Below are 26,478 nucleotides of genomic sequence, written 5' to 3'. Positions count from 1 at the left end.
TAATCGCTTTACGAAAATGATTAACCAAAGTTGCTATAGAAGTCCATTGTAGCTCATTATAAACTTATTTTAAATCTATAATTTTTAACATGTGGTACAAGAGATATCACATCCACCGTTCATAATATGCTTCCTTATGTTTCGAATAACATATCCAAATTTTGGCCAAATCCAACGGTTAGTTTTTCGTTCATAGCCTTCGCAAGAAAACTGTTCAGATTTTAGATGAGAACAACATACCTGCAGTTTTTCGCCCATAAACAGTTAAAAATGTATATTATAACCCGATCTCCACCGTTCATAATTTAGGTGTCATACTTTTAAACGTAGTGTGAAAATTTAAACCTGATCCAACGGTTCAATAAGGCGCAAAGAATTTTGCAAGACAGCTGATTTTCCCGGTGATGTGTTGCTACGTTTTCGAAGTGTCAGTCACATGATTCTTCTATGTTTCTCGAATTCTTCGTGTTTTCTTCGAGATCTAAGGTAAGTGGGCTTGTTTTAAAGTAATTTTCGATTACAAGCATTTTCGTTTTTGAAAATTCGGTCGAGTGCAAATTTTTTTTCTACCCCCTTCTGGTTACGATTGTCGCATGATGCAATTGTTGGAACTGTGAGGATTCGACTGGATATGGGTGGTAATTCCAATATGCATGATATGTTCATTGCCCTTACATGGTGGGATTATAATTGTTATACGATCTCACCCCTATAGAGAAGTAAAAATTAGGGACTGATATCAGTACAACTATAAAAAGTAGAGGAATCTCAGTACCTGGTCAATGGTATACATATGGTAGGAATCGTGTTATGCATGGTATGTGTTTTGAATTTTGCATGTTGTTTTGTTGTGCTCGAACGGTTTCCACTTGCTGAGTGACGACCATATCACTCACCCTTTACTCTCTCCTCTCCAGATAAATCTGAAGAACAGGTTGAGGAAGAAGAGTCATATCAATTTTGGGGATTGTGATTCTCGAAAACAGTAGTGCTTAAGTTTCGAATTTTTTTATTTTATTGTCGTTTTAAACGCTTCCGCATTGTTATTTTTTTCTCGATTGTAAACATATTGTTATTTTGGATATTATGAAATAAACTGGTTTCGGTTTATACTGTGCTACGAGGCTTGTTGTTTTCGATTGTGTGGTTACAAAAAAACGTCGATGTCGACCCTGAGTTTCGGTGCGTGACAGTGGAGATTGGATCATGAGCACATGAGCGAGAGAAATAATTTTATCAACTCGGATAGAACTTTGATGACTCATGTCGAATTTTTGGACAGGAATTTCGAAAAAAATGGAGAGAAAACTCGAAAATTTAGGTATAAATTCTGAATTTGAGCTTCTCATATTTATAGGAGAAGTGTTGTTATCCAGATCATGTATTATCTCCTCGTTTAAACTTTTGAATTAAATTTTGAACCTAGGATATATTATCATATCTTATCTATCTCATTATCCTTATCCAAATATATATATATATATATATATATATATATATATATAATTATCTTGTATTTATATATCCCAAATCGAAATATATGCATATTATTTTCTTAAATTTTGAACTCATTGGATAATTGCACACAAAGATTTAATTATCACGCATAGTTTTAGATAATCTTAAAAATCTTAAGTAAAAAACTTGATAACTTAATACAAATTTCGAGTACAAAAATAAGACTCCGAGTTTGAAATTTGCGGGTTTTACACATTTGATAATCATTTCGTGACATGCGAACATATCAGTTACAACTGATGCTTTGAACTATCCTGATGAACTGGTTCTCTGAGATGGTCTGGTGTAATTAGTTTGGACTGAATTCACTGTATCGGTTCTTTTGTTTAGCTGGGTTTTTCATCAGCTGGTCGGTCTACTGTTGAACCACCTATCAGCGGGACAACCAATGGAATTGTTCTTTGATATATTGGTTGGACTGATTCATTTCTGGCAATCAGTTGGCGTTTTCAACTGACGTCTCGACAGCTTCAGTTTTAGCTCGAGAACTGATCAGTTTGGGATCTGATCAGTTTCGGCTTTCTGCGCACTAGGTAAATTTGTTATAAACAAAATAACAAGTTTTGTTAACATCAAAATCAGGATTGTGAACATAAGAGATGATGCAACAAGAAATTGAGTAAATTATGAAGCTTTGGCAACTGGTAGTCACTTGTTTACTAGAGATTACACCAGTGTTATGCACTTGTTTAATGATATGGCAGATTTCGACTACCATTGAAATTGTGATCATTCACTTCAGGGTTGGAGTCACCAATATCCTCCACAACTCTGCCCAATGTGTACCAACCATTTGAGCAATAAGAAGAGCGTAGCTCACATTTAGATGGAATCATGGACCAACTGGAGAAAATGATCAATAATTCAACAGAGATAAGTGATAATTTTTTTGAAATTCACACCAACTCATTGCAATTCATAGATGAGCAAATTGAGCTTCTACAGCAACCAATTTCTAAAATCCTCCAAGATAATGAAGCGATTTTTGCCGATCAATTAATGACCAATAAGGAATGGGTGAATGATGAAAACTCAAACAACCAAGGTTTGGAGAGGGATTCAATCATGTAGAAACTTGACATGAATCTGATCTTCCACAGGTATTTGAGCTGGAAGAAGAAGAATTCTTCGAGGAATCCCTATGTAAAGATGAACCAAATGTGAAGTTGGAGGATGTAAAAGAACACAACACGAAGAATTTGAACTTAATATGGTTTTAACATATATTCCACCAGCATCTCCTTTATTTCCATCAACGCAAACTCCAGAATATTACACCCTCTATGTGCTTTACCCTGAATTAGGTTGTTCTTTCTCTTATAATCAGTTTATGACGAGTGTTGCAAGAGCGACGAGCTTACAATGTCAATATCATGCCAAGCTTCAGGGCACACATAAGCAAGACTCATATGTAATATTTTATGATACTTACTATGGGTTGAAGATGCTCTTTAATGGCTGGTTCTCCGTAGTCAAGCTATAAACAATAAATTTAACGTTTACTTTGAGGCAACTCAATATTCTTTTTTTTTCTTTTTTTAAGTATTTTTAATTCTTTTATTTTATTTTGTTTTCTTTCATTTTATAGGTGTTGAATTATCATCAATGACTTGATTTGCACCTCGAGGAGTTTCCAGATAAAGGATTATCACTTGAATATTTTAGCATCATCTTCTCCAATGGTTATTAAAAGTTATGAAGAAGTGTTTTTGCTATTTAATCTTTTCTTATTTTTATTTTATCATAGCATGATATGGAGAACATTGTCGAGCTTTAAAATAAGTGTGTGTGTGTGTGTGTGTGTGGTGGGGGGGGGGGGGGGGGGGGGGGTTGTTTTGTTTCATGTAAAACACTTAACATGTGCGTTAATGTTTATTCCTCGAACATGGAATTTTTAATGGTTTTTATTTGAGAAACTACACTTGTGATTACATGACATACTAATTGACTTTATAGATTTTTTATCACTCAAGAGATTGAATCACAGCTAGAATTGATTGAGACAAAATGTAGTTGTAGCTGAAGGATTTGAGCATGAAGTAGTTTTGTATCATATTTTGAGAAATCATCTATGAGTGTTGACTTTCACACTATACATGTCTCATTATATTGATCTTTTCTAGTGAATGCTTGAGTTTTGAAGTTGTAATAAAAGTGGATTTTAGGCTTTCTGAAATATGATCTGTAACGTCTCACTCGTTTTAAAAAAATGCGGAATATTTTTTTTTAAAGCTCGCGCTTTTCGAAAGAACATTTAAAATAATCGTAATTATCTGACCGTAAAAATAATACAGTTTAAATTAACCATACTCGTCCCAAAATCATACGTAAACATAAACGAGTATAAATATTAAAATCATCGACGTATGAAAATATTATCTCCTCTCAATCTCATAAATCGTAATGCGGAAAACATGTGGTCCTGGGGTCATGTCACCGCACCAGGTCTGCCTACTCAGAGTTCGGCACCTCCAGTCTTCTCATCATTAAGCTCACCTGCATCAAACACGCCTAGTGAGTCTAAAGACTCAACACACCTGCACCGTTAATAACGAGTACATATACATAGCACACAGCAGTGAAAAATATCATACTCAACATATCTTTCATGAACTTAAAAGCATAATGTAAACGTGTCGTGTAAAATCGTATCGTGCCAAAGCATGTCATCTCATGTCATCATATACGTATACGTGTCGTGTAATCATATCGTCTCAAAACATGTCATCTCATGTCATCATATACGTATACATGTCGTGTAAAATCATATCGTGTCAAAACATATCATCTCATATCATCATATACGTATGTGTTCTTTTTTGATTGAATTCAGTTCATTAGTTGTGACTTTCGTATCAGCTCTATCGATGGATCCATCTACATGTAACCGTGGTACCCGACGGCGAGGGACATCATCGACAGCATTACCCGTCCACTGAGTCCGGGCCTCAGCTCATCATATCTCATATCATCGTATACATATACATAGTCAGTCACAACCAAATCACATCCTTCAAAAATAGCATCATAATCATCACTTAATAAAAACATGCATATACGTAACTTTTTCCTTTAAACCAAGCATGCACCGTATTTATCATAATTGCGTAAAACTCATAAATGTGATGCATAAACATTGAAATCATGATAAAATGTGCTCAGGGCGCTGCCATGTCCAAAATCTCAACCCGGGTGCAAAATGACCATTTTGCCCCTGGAAACCCAAAAATTATCGTTTCACCTCTAGACGTAAAATTTCACGTTTTTGACCTTTTCTTAATTCCAATGACTCTAACGTGTCCCAAATAATTATTTAAGCCTACAAGAATTTTCCCATATTTTTATTTGTCTTAAATCGATGACCTTTAAATTAATCCTTAATTATAACATAATAATGCACTTTATTCCCGAATTAAATCAAACCTTAACATAAAATTCCCAAATTAAAAACTTAGACTTCTAATAATTATTTAAGCTTAAATATAATTTTCTATAATTTTATTAAGCCTAAATCTTGGCGTTCAATTAATTCTTTAATTAACGTTTCGTGCAGCGACTAAATCCCAGATAAATCCAAAACTCATTATTTTGATCCGAATCTTACCAAACTCCTAAAAATATCCCAAAACATATTTATAAGCATTCCTAGACGTAAACTCGAGCTTATTTTACAACTTAACCGATTCGTTTTAAAACTTGGACCGGGTCCCGGTTTTAACCCGGCCGAATCGACTCAAAAATTAACCGAATTTTTTTCCAACTTTTTGTCATATCTTAAAAACATCTAAAAGGTCCTCAAAACCAGACCTTTAAACACTCGAAGAATAGGCCAGCAAGCTGCTGGAATTTCCAGCATGTGCTAACCCGAAAGCCTTAGCCACCATCTTTCCTTAATTCAACTCTCATGCTTAAACCGACTCGAACCGGACCCGAACCAGGCCCTAGACCCAACCCTTAGGCATAACTTAAGACCATGATACACCCTTTTCAAACTCAGAACTAATGCTTGAGCCCCAAAGCAAAAAAGAGCCGTGACTGGCCTAACCCGTCTCCCATTGGTGCAGCTGGTTGCTTGCTGGTCCAGCCACCTTCCCTAGCCAACCCAGCCCTGAACCAACACCACCAAGCCCTCCCTAGGACCACAAGGAATGACCCAAGACACTGCCCCATTCCCTGGCCCCGTCCAGCAGCCACCCCAAACCCCACATCCGTGACTTGCTCTACGTGAACCCAAATTGCACAGCCGCAGCTTTCTTTGTTCAGCCTCTTTGCTGCCGCTCCAGGCCATGAACCACCATAAAGAGACTCATCCTAGGACCCTTAGACACGCACCAGACCATAGCCACAGGCCCTCAGCCGATCCATACACCAGACCGAGTCCCACAACCAACACAGCGCCTCAAACCTCAACTCTCGGCCTACAACCAGCTCTCAATGTCTCGACTCCAGCTTATAGCCATCTCGATCCTCAACATGTTCAGCACCTTAGGACCTTAATTCGACAGCCCCTTGCACCATAGTAACAAAAACGTGAGATGTATGCAACAAAATACGGTTTTTGTGCCAAACCAAGAGCATAAAAGCTTTGTCGTGCCAATACCAAAAAATGCATAAACATAACACACATGACAGCACATATATGACGTGAATGATGCAGAAATAATGATACAATGCGTGCCTTGATGCTTCCTACGCAAGAACGTTGAAGAAATGAGCAACGGGGAAACGCCGGAGAAATTTTCTTCTTTGCAAAAGTGATCACCGAAGCTTGTCTGAAGAAGGAGCTGAAAACCGAGAGAATGGAATGGAAAACAAGGAGAATTATGATGAATGAAGAGGCTGTCGGTTGGTGTGGTGGGGAAGGATAGGTGTAGAGTTAATTAAGTTATATTTAATTAGTTTAACAATTGACTACCGAAGCTTCTCCATGGTTGGCTGCTGTAAAATCGAGGAAGAAATGTCTGAATTAGGAGGTGGGTGTCAGCTGGTTCTATTATTGGTGTAGGGTAGTAAGTATAATATTTAATTAATTATTAATCAAATAGCTAATGGCCCTAAATGGTTTAATTAAAAGATTAAAAGATTTTTAAGTCCAAAGAGCTTAAAAGTTGGCTCATTAAATCCAAAGACACTCCCGAAAATATTTCATGTTGGAAAGATTTTGAAATTATTAACCGAACCCTCAAAAATTCCCCCGATTCAATAAAATTTATTTATCGTTAAAAATTAAAATCATACGGATAAAAATATCCAATAAATTCTAATTCATGAAAAATATCTTTAAAACATCTTATATTAATTAATAAAAATTAATCGTGTAATAAAAATAATTTTCTTGAAAATTCTCCGGTTTCCGCTTCTCGTTCGTGCGCGAAATGAAACTTAAAATCATAGTGCATGAACTTTTAACATTTCATGAATTAAATGCTATCATGCAATAATAATGCATAAAATGCATAAAAATAATTAAACACAATTTAATAAAATAAAAATACATTTTAATGCTTTAAAATAATGTAATAAAATACCAAAAAACTTTAATAATTTACATGTGTGTGGTTCACGTGGAATTTCCGATTTTCGGGACGTTACATGATCCTTCGATTGAGTGTGACGGAATTTGGTATGTTGATTGTGTAATTTTTGTAGTGAATCGTTGAATATTCCTCGATTATATTTTTATTCTCTGATTTTTTTTCGATGACGAACAAAGGATAAGTGTGGGGGGATTGATAATCCTGAATCTTATAGAGAATTTAAGAATTTTATTTTATCATATTCCTGGTTATCTGATATTGTTATCCATTATCTTGTGCTTATCTAATATTGTTATCTCTTATCTTATGATTATCTTGAGTCGTTATTCCTTATCTTGTGCTTAGTTGAATTAATTTTTTCATATTTGTAGATTTGAACAATAGACGAAAAACCTAATTTTGGACATAAGGTGATTCTACAAGAATTTCAAGGGTAACAAAATATTACAAATAAGGAAGTAAAAGAATGAAGAAAAAATTATTCTTCTTCTTTGTAAAACACAATGAAAGCAAGGATAATGTGGGGACCCGGACGCTAATCAAGTTCTTAATCATCATTGGGACTAATTAATCAATTATAAAACAGGGTCTAAAAAATTTTTTTTAAAATGCGGAACGTAGTGAAATCAAACTAATATACATATCAGTATGAAATACAATACAAGTCTTGTACTGCATGCATTCAAAATAAACTAAGGTTCAACATCTAAATATCAAGTGTCAAAACCCTATATACATCCAAGTCCGAAGTCTCCACTCTATCACGATCTCTCTTCATCTCCTGGACCCTGATCCCGTCCCACCTGTTGTCATGTACACATACAGACAAGACAACAGCCGGATAACTCCGGTGAGAATAAATCCCAGTATAAATCAACGAAACATGCACTCATATAAACAATATAAAGCATGTAATCAGGTAACAGTAATCTGTATCACGATCTGAAACATAATTACAATTCTACAATTCAGACTAGACTCAATCCTAGTCTAGGGATCCCGGTTTCCAAATGTGGTATTCCTATATCGAATTCCGTAATAGAAGGAACTCCGTTCCTATTACTCGATATAACCAAATATGGTGTTCCTATATCGAATTCCGTAATAGAAGAATTCCAATTCCTATTACTCGATATAACCAAACATCTGGTGTCCTGACCTATCCGTCATGGACTGTAGCTCTATCGCTAATATCATTATCTTGAGACATCGTGCAATGTTCCCGTGGCGATTCCACCACTATCAAGAAGTTCTGTCACAAGATAACTCATCTGATACCTGCTATCTCTAATTCCGGAGAACAAGTACATCAGTCAAATCAATGCAAATATCAATGCAATAAAGTAAAGTATGTGATTTAGGGAAACTCAAGTCTAATCCGACTCAAGTCGATCTCCCAATACCACATTGACTTATACCTTTCTTTCGCCGGTTTCTGGCTCAGTCGAAGTCCTGAACTCACAATCTGTCTGGCAATGACAATACCAATAATCTCATATCAGTATACCTTTCAATTCAATAACAATCTGATCAATCTTGATTTAATTCAAAATCAACGGCATAACGGTACAAACTCAGTATCCCCGTCAATACCATATCACCAGATAACAGTTACAATCCATAACCCATATCCACTACAATCTGTAATCCAATCAAAATTCAAATCTTTCTGGTATAAATCAATATACCCTAAAAATTCATAACAATCCCATAATCAGTCTGTTTCTTAGTCTGACTTCGATTCTACGATGTCTAACATGTCAAGAACAACATATATGAGTTCCATTCAATTCTGACAATATCATAATTCTAAAACATGTCAAAACGTAGTAAAACTTACGTCCAGTTGTAGACTACGTTGCCAGGAACTCAATACCGAAATCGGATTCAAAATCAGACGGACGGATTTCTCGCAAAAGGCGTAAGTATTTTCAGCAAATTCCTTCAGACCTTTTCTCGATTTCTGCTGAATTTTCGAAGGCATCCTACCCTATATATATCATTGCATGCATGTCATGAGGTGTCACAATTTTTGCAAAACACGTCGGGTGCGGTCTCGTTAGCACCGCGGGTGCGGTCCTGCACCGCGGGTGCGGTATTGTTCTCACCGCGGGTGCGGTCTCAGTTTTTCCAAAAATTACTACCCTACTGGAATTGCACCGCGGGAGCGGTGTATTCCTGAGCACGGGTGCGGTGTTGCTTCGGCAACACATGCTGAAATTCAAAATAAATAGCCGCACATTCTCTTAAATCGTATCTCAGTTGGCTCTCTCATAATCACGTTAAATTATAAGTCAATAATCTTTGATTAACAGTGATTAATTCTCGGGCATTACGGATAAGGAATGAGAAATTTTGAAAAATCTGAACTCATTCACATGGGAATAAAAGAGATTTTGTGGCAAATTTTTTAGGGCTTCACGTGGAGATTTTGTTCCTTTTAAAAATTTTGGCCCATTACGGAAGATAAAAGAGGAGATGAGATAACATAATACATAACTACACGTGAAAAGAGAGAAGAGATAGAAAAATCTTGGAGGAAGACAGTAGACAATTTTCTTTTGAAACTTGGATGAAGAAGGGAGTTGTTAGGGTTTGAGAGAGAGGATGAAGACAACTTCAAATGGGGAATCGCGACAACCACGCTGAGATTTTCTTATTCCTTCCTAGATTTTATTCTTACGAATTCAAACATTGTGTCTTTGCTTTGTTTTAATTTTATGGAATAAATTTCTTTAGGCTAAGATCACAATAGGGCAAAACAATATTTTATTTGATATTTTTTCTTTTCAATATATTATTTGTCTTGATTTTAATTATTGTTTGATTTTATTTTAATATTTCTTGTTAATAGTCAGATCACATATTTACATTTTTGTTGATTAATTATGAATCAGAAGATGATTGGTTAAATATAAAAAAAATGTCATCTACACATGGTTAAACTGACTAGAAATAGTATTCAGTTTCAGTATGCGATTTTAGGTGAAAATTGAAATTCCACAAAGACATAATGCATTTAGATCTAATTAAATTTATTTAAAAATAATTGAACTGTTAGATTGAAATAGGTTTATTAACTCTAAATAGGTTTATTAACTCTGAGAATAAATAAATTGGGGATTTCATGTGATTTTCAAGAATTAAATAATTAATTGAATTTTAACACATGTCAACATAATAAAGTTTGCTATCGTTGTGTGTCTAGTTCTTTATTTGAAGTTGAATTTCTCCTTGATCTTTGAATCCGTCGTTTTTTATTGCAATTATTTTATATAGTAATTAAATTAATAATTTATATATCCTCTTTTTATTTATTTTATATAGCTTAAGTTAAATGATAAAAATTCTAAGAATTAAATATTAATCTACATGGGATCGATACTTGGACTCATCATTCATTTACTATAAATTGACATAGTCCGCTTGCTAGATTTATTTCTAATAGAAATCGTTGGTCATAGATATTATCCATATGGGTTGTACTGTCATCCACTCAGCAAATGACTCGTGTGCTGATTGATTGATTATGACTACTCATCTATACATCTTGGTTGAATTAGTGTTCACGATTCATCAATTGAATACACGTGTCATATACTGAATGGATAAGGGCACTACCCATATAGGTAGCATGAACAAAACCGATGTGATTTTTTGTCACGCCCCGAGAACGGGGTTAGTCAACATCGACGTTGTTTTACAACCACACAATTGAAAACAACAACCCTCGTAGTACAATATAAACCAAAAAACAGTTTATTACTCTTAATCAATCATAAAATTGTCTTTACAACGTAAATTCTTATAACGAAAAAAATATTCGAAAGTGTTTACAACTTACTAAGCGAAAACTAAAATAAACTTCTTGATTCATCTCATTATCAGCCCAAAACTGGTCTTGTTCATCTTCATCGATTTCCTCTTTTGACTTATCTACAGAATAAAGGATGAGTGATAAGGTCGTCACTCAGCAAGTGGAGGCCATTCAAGCACATACATAACAAATACACGTGAATTTCGAAAATCATATATCATATCATGCATAACATGATTCTCATATCATGTCATTATCATAACCATAATCATAATTTTGGCTTAAGGCAATGAGATTCCTCTACTTTCCATGGTTTACTGATATCAGCCCCTAATTTTTACTCATCTAAGAGGGCGAGGCCGTATAATGGTTACAATCTCATCGTGTAAGGGCTATAAACATATCTCATATCGGGATTCTCAACCATATCTAGTTGAATCCTCACGATACAAAAACATAAAACATACGATAATCGTATCAAGAAGGGGTAGAAACAAAATAACAGTGTTCGACCGAAACTTTCGGAAAATGAAATAATTCATACACAACATATTTTAAAACAAGCCCACTTACCTTATGATTACTTGGAAAAATTCGAAAATAGCAGAAAAATCATGCAAACAGCACTTCCAAAACGCAGCAGCACTTTCGACCGAAATATCAATCGCGTTGCAAAATTATTTGCGACTTGTTGCACCGTGGGATCGAGTTCAAACCTTCACAGTACATTCAAAGGACGTCAAATAATTTATGAACAGTGGAGATTAGGTTTGGAAGTCGTTTTAACCTGCTTATGGACGAAAAGTCGTAGGTATATTGTTCACGCCTAAAGTCTGAGCAATTTTTTTGCGAAGGCTATAAACGAAAGCCTAACCGTTGGATTTGGCTGAAATTTGGATATATTATTCAAAACATATGAAAGCATATTTTGAACAATATAGATCGGATTCTGAACATCTAGGCGAGAAAAATAATTTTCTGAACCTGGACAGAACTTTGATGACTGCAGCAGCTTTTTGGACATGAAATTTCGAAAATATGGAAAGAAAACTCGAAAATTGAGGTGTAAATTTTGAATCAGAGCTTCTCCTATTTATAGAGGGGTGGTAAAAATCTTACAATAATTCGATTAATATCCTTTTATAATTTGGAAATGCTCCTTCCATAAATTTCAAGATACCCCTTCATTGAGATGCTTCCTTGTTGAGAAAAAATGTCTTGTATGTAATATTTCATTCCAATTAGGTAGATATCTAACCTTAATTTACCGTGTATCTTGTATTGAATTTCGAATTTCATGTATTTATTGGCTTGAAATTTCAAATACAACGTATTATTTTATATTTTTGAATATATTATTTTACAATAATATCATAACTCGAAAATAAATTATTATACATGTCTATATTTAAACAAATAATTACATGTCGAAAAATTTGGGTTCTTACATTTTTAATTATCATGCATGAATAAATATAAATAGAAAAAATAGTGCATCAAAATAATATATAGAAAAGGAGGGAAAATTACTATGTATGTCTACATATATGTTGGCTATCTTTAAAGAGTTAATATTTACTTCATTTTTTTTATTTGTACTTCATTTGTGAATAAATTTGACGCATATTTTACACGTGAATTGGAGTTTGGATAACAGAGTATAAATATCAACTTCTTCATTGTATTTATGATCATATATGTTATCAAAATTGAGTCTTAATCAATCTCATATCTTTTATTTTTTTTGGTACTTTTATTCATTTAATGGCAATTTAAGTCTTTTTCTACATGAATGTTGGTATCATATAAAACACGTCTTTGTTAATGTCACGTCAGTATTCCCATTGAGAAATGAAAATTGCAAGACAAAAGACTACATTTTTTAAGGAAAAAAGGAAAAGGATAATGTATTAAGACACCAAATTCACAAGACCAACACACGATCAAAATTGTAATTTTCATATTCAAAAGTAAAGCATATTCAAAAGTAAAGCAAAAAATATAATATATTTTGAAGGCCTTTGAGTTTATTAGAAAACGGGAGGCTGTATGCATGCTTAGTCCCGTACCTTAGTTCACCACTCATTTCCTCAGTTTCCTCCCGTCCATTCTTCCATCAACACAAACCCGTTTCCAGCTTTCATCTTTTGGATCTTGCCTTTTCCCCTTCCTTGATCTTGGATTATGGGTTTTTCTTATTTATAATCGATCACATTCGGAAAAGATTGTAACTTGCATGATGGGTCAGCAGTCGTTGATCTACAGCTTCGTGGCGAGGGGTGCGGTGATTTTGGCGGAGTACACAGAATTCACGGGGAACTTCACCAACATTGCCTCTCAATGCCTGCAGAAGCTGCCGGCTTCGAATAACAAATTCACCTACAATTGTGATGGCCACACGTTTAATTACCTTGTGGATAATGGATTCAGTATGTTTCTACATTTCTTTCTTCAAAGAAAATTTCGATGATCTTGTTTACTTTTTGCGGGCGTCGATTGACACGCAAAGGAGAAGCTCAAATAAAAATAGAATTTTCATTTTCTGAATTATTGAAATCTTCATCTGCTGATATGTCCAGTGCAAATATGAGTCCCACATTCGGAAAATGATCAAAATTAGAAATAAAAAACAACAAAAGAACAACATAGATGATCAAACACAAAAAGAAAGATTTGTAGGACCAAAATTGCATTTTTTTCCCCTTGTTTTAAAATATCCTACAATTTCTTGGACTAATAAGATAATTTCTTAGCTCCGTGCATGGCTGGATATGGCGTGAGGCTGAAGAGGTACCTCCTCAATCCCAGTTTTAAGGAGGGGAGAAAAATTAATGTTTAAGTCAAATATGATAGTTTAGCAGAGTTTTCAATTTTCAAATCACTATAAACTTTGTTGGGTTTTTTTGAGGTTTGTTAAGACTTGTCACTTGTAAGCTCTATTACAAGAAAAATTGAATGGATCGACTGCGTCATCATTTGTTGATTACATTACGAATATTCGGAATATTGTTTTTTCTTGTTTTGGGTATTTGTGTATACTCTCCACAGGTTTAGTTTTAAAAAGATCTCATCAGTGAAAAAAAATTCTGCCTCACATTTTTGTAACATACGCTCAATCTTTATAGCCTATTGTGTTGTTGCCGTGGAGTCCGCTGGTAGGCAAATTCCAATGGCCTTTTTGGAGCGAGTTAAGGATGATTTTAGCAAGAGATATGGAGGAGGAAAAGCCTCAACTACCGGTGCCAATGGCCTAAAAAGAGAATTTGGGTAAGCCCTTTCCTTTCCTCTAGTCCTTTCTGTCCGACTTGACCATATATTTTTTTCGCATTTTAGGCCGAAATTGAAAGAGCATATGCAATATTGCGTCGATCATCCTGAAGAAATCAGCAAACTTGCTAAAGTGAAAGATCAGATTTCTCAAGTTAAAGGTGTGATGATGGAAAACATTGAGAAGGTAAATAGGTTTCGAGTGTCCCTTCGCATTCGGAAGCTTCATAATGTGTTGCTCTATATGGTTTTGGCTTACTTACTGTTCTTTAGGTTCTTGACCGTGGAGAAAAAGTTGAACTACTTGTCGACAAAACCGAGAATCTTCGATCACAGGTTACTTTGAAGGATCTTCCATGTAGTTATTTATGTTACAACATATTAGCTTCAAATATAGAATATGTTGCGTTTTGCACCGCAAATGTGATGCGACACTCATATATCTTCTTGCATAAAATGTGAAGAAATGAAGTGCGTGATAAAAATGAGTGCTACAATCAACATACCTGGGATGCCTGTAGCAAACACCTAATTCACAAGAATGTTCTTTCAGATAAATCTTGTGTAATCTGTATCTGCTGGAATTGCTTCGCCGGTCTCTGGGGAACATTGATTGAAATGTGGCATTTTAGCTACTTTAGTGATCAAATATTTGAATTGAAAAGTAAACATCTGCTCTAATTAAAAAAAATTGTCTTGCTTCTATATCTTGGGTGGTGATTAGAATGGAGATTTTTTTTTTGTAAAGTATAACCTCGAAAACATTATGGCGAAAACTTTGAAAGAACAAGAAGAACCATCATCAGTTTCTCACCCAACGTTTCATGAGTATCTCGCTCGTTTGAACTTATTCATACATTGCAATAATCTATGTTCTTGAATCAAGCATGCATACATACATTGCCATCTATTTTTTTCTAAAAAGTGTGTTTTCTATGTTCTTCCATCGCGTTTCAGGCTCAAGATTTTCGAACGCAAGGAACCAAGATGAGGAGGAAAATGTGGATTCACAACATGAAGATAAAACTGATTGTGTTTGGTATTATCTTAGCATTAATTCTGATCATCATTTTGACCGTTTGCCACGGCTTCAAGTGTTTTTAGTAGATGTTAGCCTCTTTTGCCATTTATTTTGCCTAGAATATCCTGTTCTTTAAGCCTGCAGTAAGTAGAATCTGATGTATAGATCATGCAAGTGCTTGGCAGAATGTAAACAGTTTAAAACATCGGATTATTTTTTGTGTATACTTCACATTTTAAGAGAATATTTCACGCCATTAAGTGTTAATATATTCTTGAGTTCGTTCATAATAATTTCATCTGATTGATGATTAGCTAAACGCATCCGATTTATAGTTTGATTCGCGATAATTTTTTTACATTTATATTTCGTGTAACAAAATATTTTTTGCACCTGTTTCTTTCTCTATAACTGCGTGTTCATTGTTAAAATTATCTTTCAAAATTAATCCATCAACAAAATCATATAGATTATAAGATTTCATCATAATTATCAGTCGATGCATATATATTTGATTATGTTGATTATGCAAATGCAAAAAAAAAACATGTGCTTTGAATACTTGAATATAGTAAATGAATCATATATAATATAAATCTTGAGAAATTTCGAATCTGTTTCTGTGAAAGCTGTCTTTAAGATCTGTGATGTTGTCAATGTCGACTGAAAAATAGTTGAGCTTCAGTTCAAAACTCGTAAAAATGAAGCTCAACTCAACTATGCGGAACAAGTCTTGAGTCGAGCCCGGTTCATCGGTAGTGCTTTTGAACGTTTAAAAACAATAATAATCTGAAAACGAAAATCTGAACACCTATGTTCGTCCACAATCTCGGAATATCGTCAAGCTTGTGAGCAGAATGCACTCATCTTTCGCTTATTGGATTCGATATTCTTTCGTGTTCGTGTACAAAAAATAAGATAGAAGTTGTATCTGATTCTATTGCATTTTGCATATTCTACAAAAGAGTGTTTCTGGAAATACTATGAAACGAGGAGAATGTAAGAATACATGGGATAGATCAAAATGTAAGCTCACCATGTGCTGCAGCATCGTTATTCCCCTGAGGTGGACTAATGATAATCCAAAGCAAAGAAACTGTAATAGAAATAAGCCCTGCCCAAACATATATAATAGTGGGCAATCTCCCTTTTCTCCCCATTAGTCCCTTTGCAAATGGATACATATGAGCCAGAACCCAGAAGCTAAAGAATGCACCTCCGAAGAGCTTGCTCCATTGCGGGATCACGCTGTATATAGTTCGTGCAGCGCCGATAACGAGGGCGACTATATTGACAATGATGATAGCTAGTGGCATTATGAAGAGTCCGGTCCATTTCACAATATAAAGATCTGCGTAAATGTCGTCTTCGTCTTCGCCTGTGGATTTTGAGGTCAAAGTGAATGAGATTTCGATCCCGGCTATGACTTTTAGGAGCCCTTGTAACACAGCCACTAGATGTGCACTCGTGCCACCTATGACCCAAAATTGCTCGTTCCGCCACCATTCCTCAAGGCCAATGCCGGACCATTTTACTTCGAGGAGGGAAATGAACATTAGTGCCAAGGTTATGATCAGGAGGTAGACGAGGAACGAGATGTCGAGTGATTGGACAATGAACTGTCCGGAGAAGAGGGAAAGGGCAGGGAGGAAGCAATAGACGACTAGGAAAAGGGACGTGAATGGGTAGATACCAACATTTAGGTATGCAATACGTTGTAAAAACTTGAGGCGCGTGGTTGCTAAGAGGGCGTTGTTTCGTGAAAAGAAGATCTCGACTGATCCCGTTGCCCATCTAAGCACTTGGTGGAGACGATCAGTGAGATTGATGGGCGCCGTCCCTCGAAAGGCGTCTCGTTTCGTTATGCAGTAAACTGAACGCCACCCACGGTTGTGCATTCGGTAGCCTGTAACTACATCTTCTGTCACTGATCCATATATCCAACCTATTCTGTCTCCCCACTCCGTCTTGTCTTCATACCTGTCATTGATGATAATGAAGTGAGTATAGGTACATTGTAATAATACAGCACAAAAAAAAAGGGTGAGCTACAAATATACCAGCAAGAAATGACAGCGATTGCTTCAGCGACGGTAGGGGCATCGAGAGGGGGACGTGGAACAAGTAGTGCACCGGGAGGCCTACCGTTCTTGACGGAAATATGATCAGCGAGTGGTCGTCCTTGAAACTCAGCAACAGGTATAGAATCAGTGAAAATGCTGGAGTTCCCGAACTTTTTCGGTAAGTTCAGGTCAGGATGCTCATTTAGCGGCTCCTCTTCTTCTGATTGAGGCTGGATTTTCTTGGCGGGGGCCTTGTTTTGTCCAATAATGCCTGTATAATCATTTGCCCTCGGTGGATGAAAACCGTACAGCGCATACCGCCTAAACATGCATCCTGTTCCCACATACACCGGACCTTGGAGTCCATCCAAGGCTCTCATATTTCCTGTTTTTTCAAGTAAACGACCATTCGAGAATCAAGCAAACAGATCCAAGTCTATTGATGTAATACAAAAATCACAAGTTCATTTTTTCTTACCGTCGAAAAAGACTGTGTTATGATTAGCATATCTGTCTGAGGGATCTATTCCCTCGAATCTTTGTGGGAACTGGATGTAGCAAATACGGTCACCCCCACGATCCATCATATAACACATGCCTTCCCGGATAGCCATGGAGTTATAGATATAGTGATCACAATCCAAGTTTAAAATGAACGGTCCATTGGATAATATTGCTGATGCTCTCACCAGTGCATTCATGGCTCCAGCTTTCTTGTTATGATCGTAACACTGCCGTTTTTCGCGCGAAACATAGGCAAACATGGGAAGCCGGATGTCAATACCTGTAAAGTCCAATTTCCCTTCATCGGGACCTCCTATTACTGGATCGTTTTCGGGTACTTTGCTCATAACCTATACGCAAACAGGCTAAGAATTCAAGAAAAAGTATTTTCAAAAAAACTTGACATAAGCTCCTACTGTTATCTTGAACATTTACAAGTTTAATGCAATTTCTGACTTTTTTTCTTTTCGGAAGTTCAAGTGAAATTTTATCGAGAAATTATTCATTTGTAATGTTTTGGATACCTGCAAAATACCAGCATGGTCTCCCTTTGAGTGATCAATCACGGGCTTGTGCCAGGTTCCGGGCCAATGTGTTCCATCTGCCATCCATGTAGCCTTGGTGACCTCGATTTTCTCGTCAGGGGGCAAAACACCATTGTTCTTGTCTCTGATGAGTTTCTTTTCCCTTGTTTCCTCGTTTTTGTTATACGTTTCACACCTTTTCCGTATAACTTCAGGCAAACCATTAATCCTGACCTTAAACTCATCGTACTCCCTCTTGATCCAACGCCGATCCTTTACAAAATCAGGACGTTTCTTATTTTTCGTCGGGTCCGTTTTCTGGTTGAAGTAACTATCTGGATTCCTTGGCTCTATATTGTGTTTCCGACAAAATGGCACCCACACCTGTTGATCAAGACATTTTAGTGAATAGTTTACTCAATATCATATGATAAAATTATTTATCAGCAACATTTACAAAAGAAACAAAGTTTATTAGCTAACTCATCAATACATAAACTATCAAATTTCAGATTGTACTCGATGAGTACTGATATAATTCTCAGATAGAAATGATACCTCTGCAAATTTGACAGCCTCGGCCATGGCCTCAAACGTGAGAATCGCCCCACCATCATCTGATAAGTAAATACATATTTTCTCAACAGGATACTCGACAGCAAGAATGGATAAAATGGTGTTAGCAGTGACTAAAGGAGGCTCTTTTTCTGGATCAGCCGTAGATATAAAAACATCGACCCCAGGAAGATCTGATCGTCCATTTGGATTTGCGGGAGAAGGCGATTCAAACTTGTCTTTAAGAGCAGCCAAGTCCGCTGCTCGGTTTATTGGATTGAACTTCGGAAGTATATCGAGAAGCCAAGAAAATGCAAACCATATCTCACATACAATAGACATTCCCCACAACCACATTGCATCCTCATTTGGATTTCGTACTCTCCATGAAAGGAAGAGAGCCAGTGCGATCATTCGGAACACAATAAGTAATCTGTGCAGGAAAAATTTAGTTAATACAATGTAGAGATATGTATCATTGCTCTGTTAGCTAATACAGTTTGGAGTGTCAAAAGTTAGATACTAAAATATAGGAGTTCAGTCGAGTTGCGACTTGTTTTGCGAAATTCAAATCTTTTCATTGAAACCAAAAGTGATTACTCTTACTGCCCATTTGTAATGAATGACCTGTATATATCTATATGTAAATTAGAGTATATAAATTTTCACCTATATGGGCTGAGTACCCCTGCAGGAACCTTAACTTTTCTGGTCAGTGGTTTCCATGGCTTGTCCATGAAATCTTGCATGCTCATCCCAGTATCATGGTCAAATGCATCCTCATCCTGTTGCCAAAATGCATTCCCAATCCCATACTTCCCTTTCGTCTCGAAAAGCCAACGATTATGGTCGAAATCCTGCGTTTGGCTCCTTAACAACATCGACTTATTATTGTTCTTCATAATCGACATCCTACGATCTAGCTTTCCGGACATATTACCCCCACCATCCTCGTTTCCCCCCTGGCTGCCCGTTCTAACATGTTGGGAATCCGTACGGAATCTCGATGACGGTGCATTGAAAGATGTTGGACCATCGGGCTTGTCTCCAAATGCATTGGCGCTGGACGAGGCTGCTGGTTGGTTATCTGGTGTAGGAGGCATCATAACCGTGTAGTTTATGTAGTCATTTTGGGTGGCGTAGTCTCCCGGGACATCTAGTTCATCGTCTCGAGAAAGGCTCACGACACGTCCGCTTGACGTCCGACGTGCGAATTTTACAGGCGGTCGTTCCGCAGAGCCGCCGACCGAGGATGATTGCCTCCTTGGACCTGATGATGTTGCCATTGAATGATTAATCTTGGCCTAGTTCCTCATGTTGTCCATGTGAATGCATAGATAGAATATTGGATCAGATGTAGATTTATGGTCTGTTTTTCATGCAAAACTTGAACACAAATGGGATTTATTTTGCAGAGGATAGTGAATCTTTGGAGGAAAAATCAGGAAAATGATCAGATTTTTGAAAGAATAATGGTGAGGAAAATGAGAAAAAATCGGTGCAAGGTAATGAAGAAAGAGTACTATGGCAAAGAAAATGCTAAAAAAAGAAGGTGTCGAAGTTTAATTTCATCCAGTGGAAACGAAGCCTTGTTTCACTCCAAGCCTCTCAAAATGCTAATTGAGAGAAAAATGCAATTTAATTTCAACAACTTTTCACAGAATTTTAAACAGAAAGTAGTGGGGAAAATTCATTAAATTCAACATCCCAAAATTGAAAATTTATTATGCCAAATGTTCAATCTATCTATTAAAACAAGATTTATCTTTGAAGAAACAGTGAAAATAAATATTTGTCAAAATATAGTATTAGAGTAGGATTATGGATTTATGGCATGTGTTCCTGTTGATGTTCATCTGATATCATGCTATCAGATTCCGGCCCAAGTCCACTCAAACAAACAGGAAGTCGGCTCTTCTAGATATGAGTACGTCTCTTGTAAGACGATCTCACGAATCTTTATTTGTGAGACGGTTCAACCTTACCGATATTCACAGCAACAAGTAATATTCTTAGCATAAAAAGTGATAATCTTTCATGAATGATCCAAATAAGAGATTTGTCTCACAAAATACGACCTGTGAAACCGTCTCAAATAAATTTTTGCCTATAACTATTATTTTGTATCGTCATTGTATGATTAACTTAAATTGTTATATAAATTTATCATAAGTTTTAACTTATTATCAATCAGTTCAAAAAAAAATTTATATAGAGTCACACATCCAAATGCATATCATCGAGGATCTTCGAATATATTGCATATCTTTGAATACCCATCCATATCCCACGATAGAAGTGTTCAAAAACTAAATCAAACAAAACCAAATTGTAAAACAAACGGATTTGCTTTTAAAATCCAACAAACCGTAAAATTATGGGGGTGTATTCAACGTGGGAAATTTATTGACTTTTAATGACTTTTGTAGATTTTAAAAATCTAGAGGTATTCAATCAAGACTTTTGCATACTCTATAGAAGTCTTGTGGTATTCAAAATAGACTTTCATGGAGTTTTAAAAAGTCAAGTGGTATTCAACATTGACTTTTATAAACTCTATAAAAGTCTACAGGTATTCAAATTTTCCATGGACTTTTACTAACTCCATGAAATTCATTGACATACAAACATTAAAGCCTAAGGTACAACTACAAATTGTAAAAAATTGTATTTGGTTCACCCCAAAGATTTGAATGGATTTTTAAAACTTCTAACTCTCTCTCTGTCGCTTCACATCACATATCTTCACATCTTCTCTCCTCTCATCTATTTCTATTACTCTCTCAAATTTTCGAAGTGTATCTCTATATATATTTTCATCTTTCTTTTTCAAATTTTTCATTTTTTGGCTGATTGTTCATTTAATAATTTTTTATTTTAATAACACGGGGAAATTTTGAATTATAGAATTGATTTTGTGATTTTTAATTTATGATTTATACAAATTAATGTAATATTCAATAATAATAAAAGATGATCAAAAAATTTGTTTAATTCTTAATAATTGAATAGTTTCGTAACAACAATGATTTTTTAAATTCATTTTCGTATTTTTAATTAATATGTAAGCTATGATATTTTTATACAAAATTATATTCACACAATAATAAATAATACTATTTTTACATTTATATTATCAATTTAAAAATAAGATTACATGTTAATCAATTGATGTATTTTAAAAAATTTACAAACATGCATATAAACCCACATATATATATACATGTAAGGATTAAACGATTTAACTTTTAAATAAGTAAATTTATTTATTAATATAAATATTAAAAATAATTTCAAATTGAATATGTTATATATGTCAATTAATTATTGGTTCAAAGAAATCAATAAAAAATCACATGTTATAGTTAAGTACAAAATTTATAAAATTCTATAAAAAAATCTACAAAAGTCTATAAAAATCTTGCAAAAAAGTCTACATAAATCCACATAAATCTGTTTATAAATCTGTGAGATTCCATAAAAGTCAATAAAAATTTATCAAATCCATAAAAGTCTATCATTTAAAAAAGTTATTAAAAGTCATCAAAACTCTGAATTGAATACACCCCACTTAGTTTGGTTCAAACTTTGAACAAAAATAAATCAAATCAAACGGACTGCGTTCATATGAAAATTAATGTAACAAACTTCTGTTAATTTACTATTATATTTCTTGAATATTTTATATTATTTTTTTCTTCAACCGATCCATCCAAGGTTTAGCCAGTTATCTCCTTGATATTGTCTCAAGTCTTGAAGACCACCACTCGGTGGATGAGAATGTTTGACAGATGGTTCGAACACCGAACATCTGTTACATTCAAAACCTTTCTCCAGTGATATTTGCTCGAGAAGTTGGTCAGGAGTTATCGGATGTTGGATTGGGCAAAATCTGAACAAATTGAATTGGCTCTTGGCTGGAGATCATTTGTGTAGTTTCAGCTGAAAGAGAGTCTGTTTTGGTTGATCATCACTGAGAGAAATGCAAATTTTTACCCACAGAGCCGCACATCCCTTGATGACGCTGAGGTTATCTCTCGACTGGAGTTTGAGCTCCTCTCTCAAAGAAATACAAGGATGGAGCTGAAAATTTATGGTTCGATTCTAGCAGTGATGCTAGTCTCAGGCTTCGACTTGGCTCTTAATCTGAAATCACGAAAAAGACCGTTAGAAAGAGACCCGGAGGGTGTCGGATCGTTAGAAGGGGAACGGGAGAGTATCCCGGTTAGTCACTCCGACGCTCAAGTCAAAGGCTAAGGATATAAGAGGAGCAGCTAAGAGTGTTGTTGAAAAATAATATAATGAATATCCGTGAGTTGGACACTCAAACCTGATATTTATAGGAGAAATATTTGAACATCTCATTCTACCTTGGCTAAAGACGGGTCAGGGCTCATGATTCGTTGCGGGCTCGATTTGGATGAGGTCATCTCTGGGTATCAGAGCCCATCCTTCCAATGCAGGATCTACTAGAAAGGAATCGTTCAAGCAAGCGGCGGTCGAAGAACATGCTACAACCTTTGACCCAAACCCAACCCAACCGGGGTACAGCCTTCTCAAGAGGTACCATCTTCTATCATTTCATCTCCTAAACTTGCTACAGGTCCTTCAACTGGTCAATGGATTAGTAAGGGTAAATCTGAACTTGGAAATGAAAAACTCCTTTTAAGTTCATCCATGTTCAAGGTCTAATAAGATTCTTTTTTTTAATGCAGGTTGTGCCCTTGGGGATATGGCAGGATCTGCTACTGCATGAGATACACCACTGCTGGAAATTCCTATAACTTTTGTTGATGATGTGGTGTGGTCGATGACGGAGCTCTTTGGAGACATATCATCACCAAAGGACACCAGTACTCCAAGTCTCCAAAATACATCTATTGAGACCGTATAGGAAGATGAGCCACCAAAGTCCCCACTTCCCCCACCTACAAACTCTCCAACTCTCTCTCACAACCAACTGACACATAAATTCCAAAGGATGCATCTCCCATTCCCCCGAACCGTGAAGGAGTAACTGGAGCTGATGATATGGCGATTGTGGAGATTCATGAAAAAGATGTCCATCGGTCGGATCCATAAGAAGACAAAGAACCTAGCTATTTACAAGGAAGCTCAGATTGAGGAAGATGCACAACATAAGTTCTTCATCACATTGAAAAGGTTCAAAGCTAGTTTGATGATGGATTTTGATGCTCGATTGCTCAGTTCAAATCAAATAATCTCTAATCTTGGCGCAGTCGTCAAACGCAATGTATCTGAACTCCAGAATAACGTGAACATGTCTATGGAGGAGTTCTGATCTTCTAGAGCTCACTCAAATGATGTTGTGGTTACCTTAGTCGGCCAAGTTGCTCAATCAGAATTCAGGCTAGGGCCCGCATTGATCAAGTCCAAGCATGTGTTGATAATCTCCAAACCTCCGTTGGCACATAGATACAAGAACTAATAAATCATGTTACCAAGGGTGACGCCAAGAAGGGGGGAAGAGATAAGGGTTGAAACAAAGGCTAGGCGAAGATTAATCGATGCCAAGAAAAGAGCTGCAACAGAAGAAGAGAAGAGGAAGAAAAGTACTCAACAAAGGAGAGGAGGTGTAACCGGTGGTAGTGGCAGCTCTTGGTTCAGGAGGTCTTAAAGTAAGGTTGCATAGGATTTAAATTTTTGCATGTACATGTATTAGGATTTTGTCACATTCATTTGTTTGTAACAATGAATTCATTATATTAATGAAATTCATTTTTTCCTTAAGTTTAATGCTTTCGGGGTTAGATTTTGTCATCACTTAATTTTGATGATAATAAACAATAAAACCATGCATTATTATAAAACAGCTGCCCTTTTAAGTTTATTAGCATGTACTAAACCAGATTAGGTAATCGAGACTCTACCGCAAGAGTGATTTAGACGACTTTAGATTTGAGCAAACAATCGCATAGTTCAAACGGTCGCAAGCTGCAAGCTACTCAACCGGTCTCGGAGAAAGTGAGTAGACTCAACCGCTCAGAACTTTTGGTCAACAGTCTTTGACACCCGATAGTTTGAAGCTTAGTAAAGCCAAAGATAGCTAGAAAACTTTAAGAATATTTGCAAATCACTCGAAAGCTTAATATAGAATGTTTGCATATCTAACAAACTCCCATCTGACATAAAAGCATGTCTGCGGCTTGACACCTTTTGAAAAGGCAGATGATTAAAACTATAAATTAGTAGGAAAGGCATTTAAGAGAATTTACTGAAAGCTGGAGTGAGACGTGATGATTGATCCTTGCTGTCAAAACAAACAATGATTATAGAGTTATAGTCGTTCATCGGGAAGAATTTGAAAGCAGTACAAATAGAGTATTGCAAGTCAAAATCTACACGCAGATACACAACAACAATACAGACAAAAAAAATTCGCAAAGAGAAAATTCAAAAGCTTGCATATTTAAGAGTTTTTCAGAACACATTTTTATCTACAGATCATCCACTGCTTTACAGCCTTCACTTCAAGTTTCATCCAGATCATCAAGGATCATTCAAGGCTCCTGTCAAAACACTCGATCGTTTTTGTCTAGAATGTGCTTGAGTTGTTTGACAGTTTTAATCCGTGGATTCATTTTCTTACTGATTGTATTTAGTTGGTTGTTGACCAAGGGTCACAACTGTTGTGAAAATTACTATGAGTTTCAATTTAGGCTATGGATACGTCTTAAGATTGAAGTTGGTTTGTGCAAAAAAATTTGTAAAACCAAAGTCTTTCTAGTGAATTTCTTCCTAAGTGAAAGAGAGACGTAGAAAGATCGACCTTCCATATATCTTGTGTTATTTACCTTACTTTATTCACTTATCTTGTTTAAGTTGACATATTTGAGCATATATCATTCATAAGATTGATCGGGCCGTTTTTCCGCACTTACTATGGTTTGATCGTTTCTTAGTGTTGAGAAAATATGTCTTGTATAGTTAATACTATCAAGATCGGTCGCATTAAAGTGTTTCCTTTATGATGATTTTTTATTTATTCATTGAAATTTTTGTTATTTTGAGACATAATTATCCAACATATTTCAAAGAAAAACTTAAATTATCATTATTTTATTTAGAGTGATGCATAACTTAAAATACAAAGCAACATAGACCAGTTTTGAAATTGTTGTATTGGTCATTTGTCTTGCAAAAGAATAATAATCTGAAAATAACATATTTTTTGGTGGATTATATAAATACTTTGGGACATGAAATAAATGAGAGTTGTATGAGCGTATTATTGGAGTAAATTTTTTTAAATGATTGTAAATTGACCGTATGTATCTAAATGAGCGAGCTGAAAACTTATTTAAGTATGAGTTTAATTCATTTACTGAGAAAATATATGTATAAATATAAAGAGAACATTAGATAAACAAACAAAAAACATCACAAGTTTCATTTCAAATTAGACAAATTAGTTACTAAGAACAACGATGTGTTGTCAATAATGGTACGAAAGATGTGGAGAAATCAAGTGAGACTTCAAAAAAACAAGAGGAAATAAAATTGAGTAAGATCCATAGCATGAATGACTCAAATAAATAAAATAAGATTATACGAAAAACCAAGAAAGTATCAAAAAGATTAATCGACATCAAATCTGATAATGAAAATAAACATGAAAATCAGATATGATAACGAGATTGTTGAATTTAAT

General features: G+C 35.5%; 2 protein-coding genes across 2 annotated transcripts; one reads left to right on the top strand and one right to left on the bottom strand.

Moving 5' to 3' along the window:
* Positions 1-12,908: 12,908 nt before the first annotated feature.
* Positions 12,909-15,434, top strand: LOC140828537 (putative vesicle-associated membrane protein 726). Its single transcript, XM_073191470.1, has 5 exons — positions 12,909-13,301; positions 13,998-14,139; positions 14,206-14,326; positions 14,413-14,475; positions 15,097-15,434. The coding sequence occupies exons 1-5, from the start codon at positions 13,109-13,111 to the stop codon at positions 15,241-15,243; spliced, it is 666 nt and encodes a 221-aa protein (XP_073047571.1). The 5' UTR covers positions 12,909-13,108; the 3' UTR covers positions 15,244-15,434.
* A 640-nt stretch (positions 15,435-16,074) lies between these two features.
* Positions 16,075-20,258, bottom strand: LOC140827802 (cellulose synthase-like protein D1). Its single transcript, XM_073190651.1, has 6 exons — positions 19,476-20,258; positions 18,810-19,239; positions 18,252-18,635; positions 17,702-18,077; positions 17,221-17,608; positions 16,075-17,140 (listed from the first exon to the last, which is right to left on the bottom strand). Exons 1-6 carry the CDS (start codon positions 20,090-20,092, stop codon positions 16,180-16,182), a joined length of 3,156 nt encoding a protein of 1,051 aa, XP_073046752.1. The 5' UTR covers positions 20,093-20,258; the 3' UTR covers positions 16,075-16,179.
* Positions 20,259-26,478: the final 6,220 nt, after the last annotated feature.

This window comes from Primulina eburnea, chromosome 3 (genome assembly GCF_022965805.1).
Source record: "Primulina eburnea isolate SZY01 chromosome 3, ASM2296580v1, whole genome shotgun sequence".
Lineage (NCBI taxonomy): Eukaryota > Viridiplantae > Streptophyta > Magnoliopsida > Lamiales > Gesneriaceae > Primulina > Primulina eburnea.
Note: the sequence above shows the minus strand (reverse complement) of the source record. Positions and strands in the feature narration are given on the sequence as shown.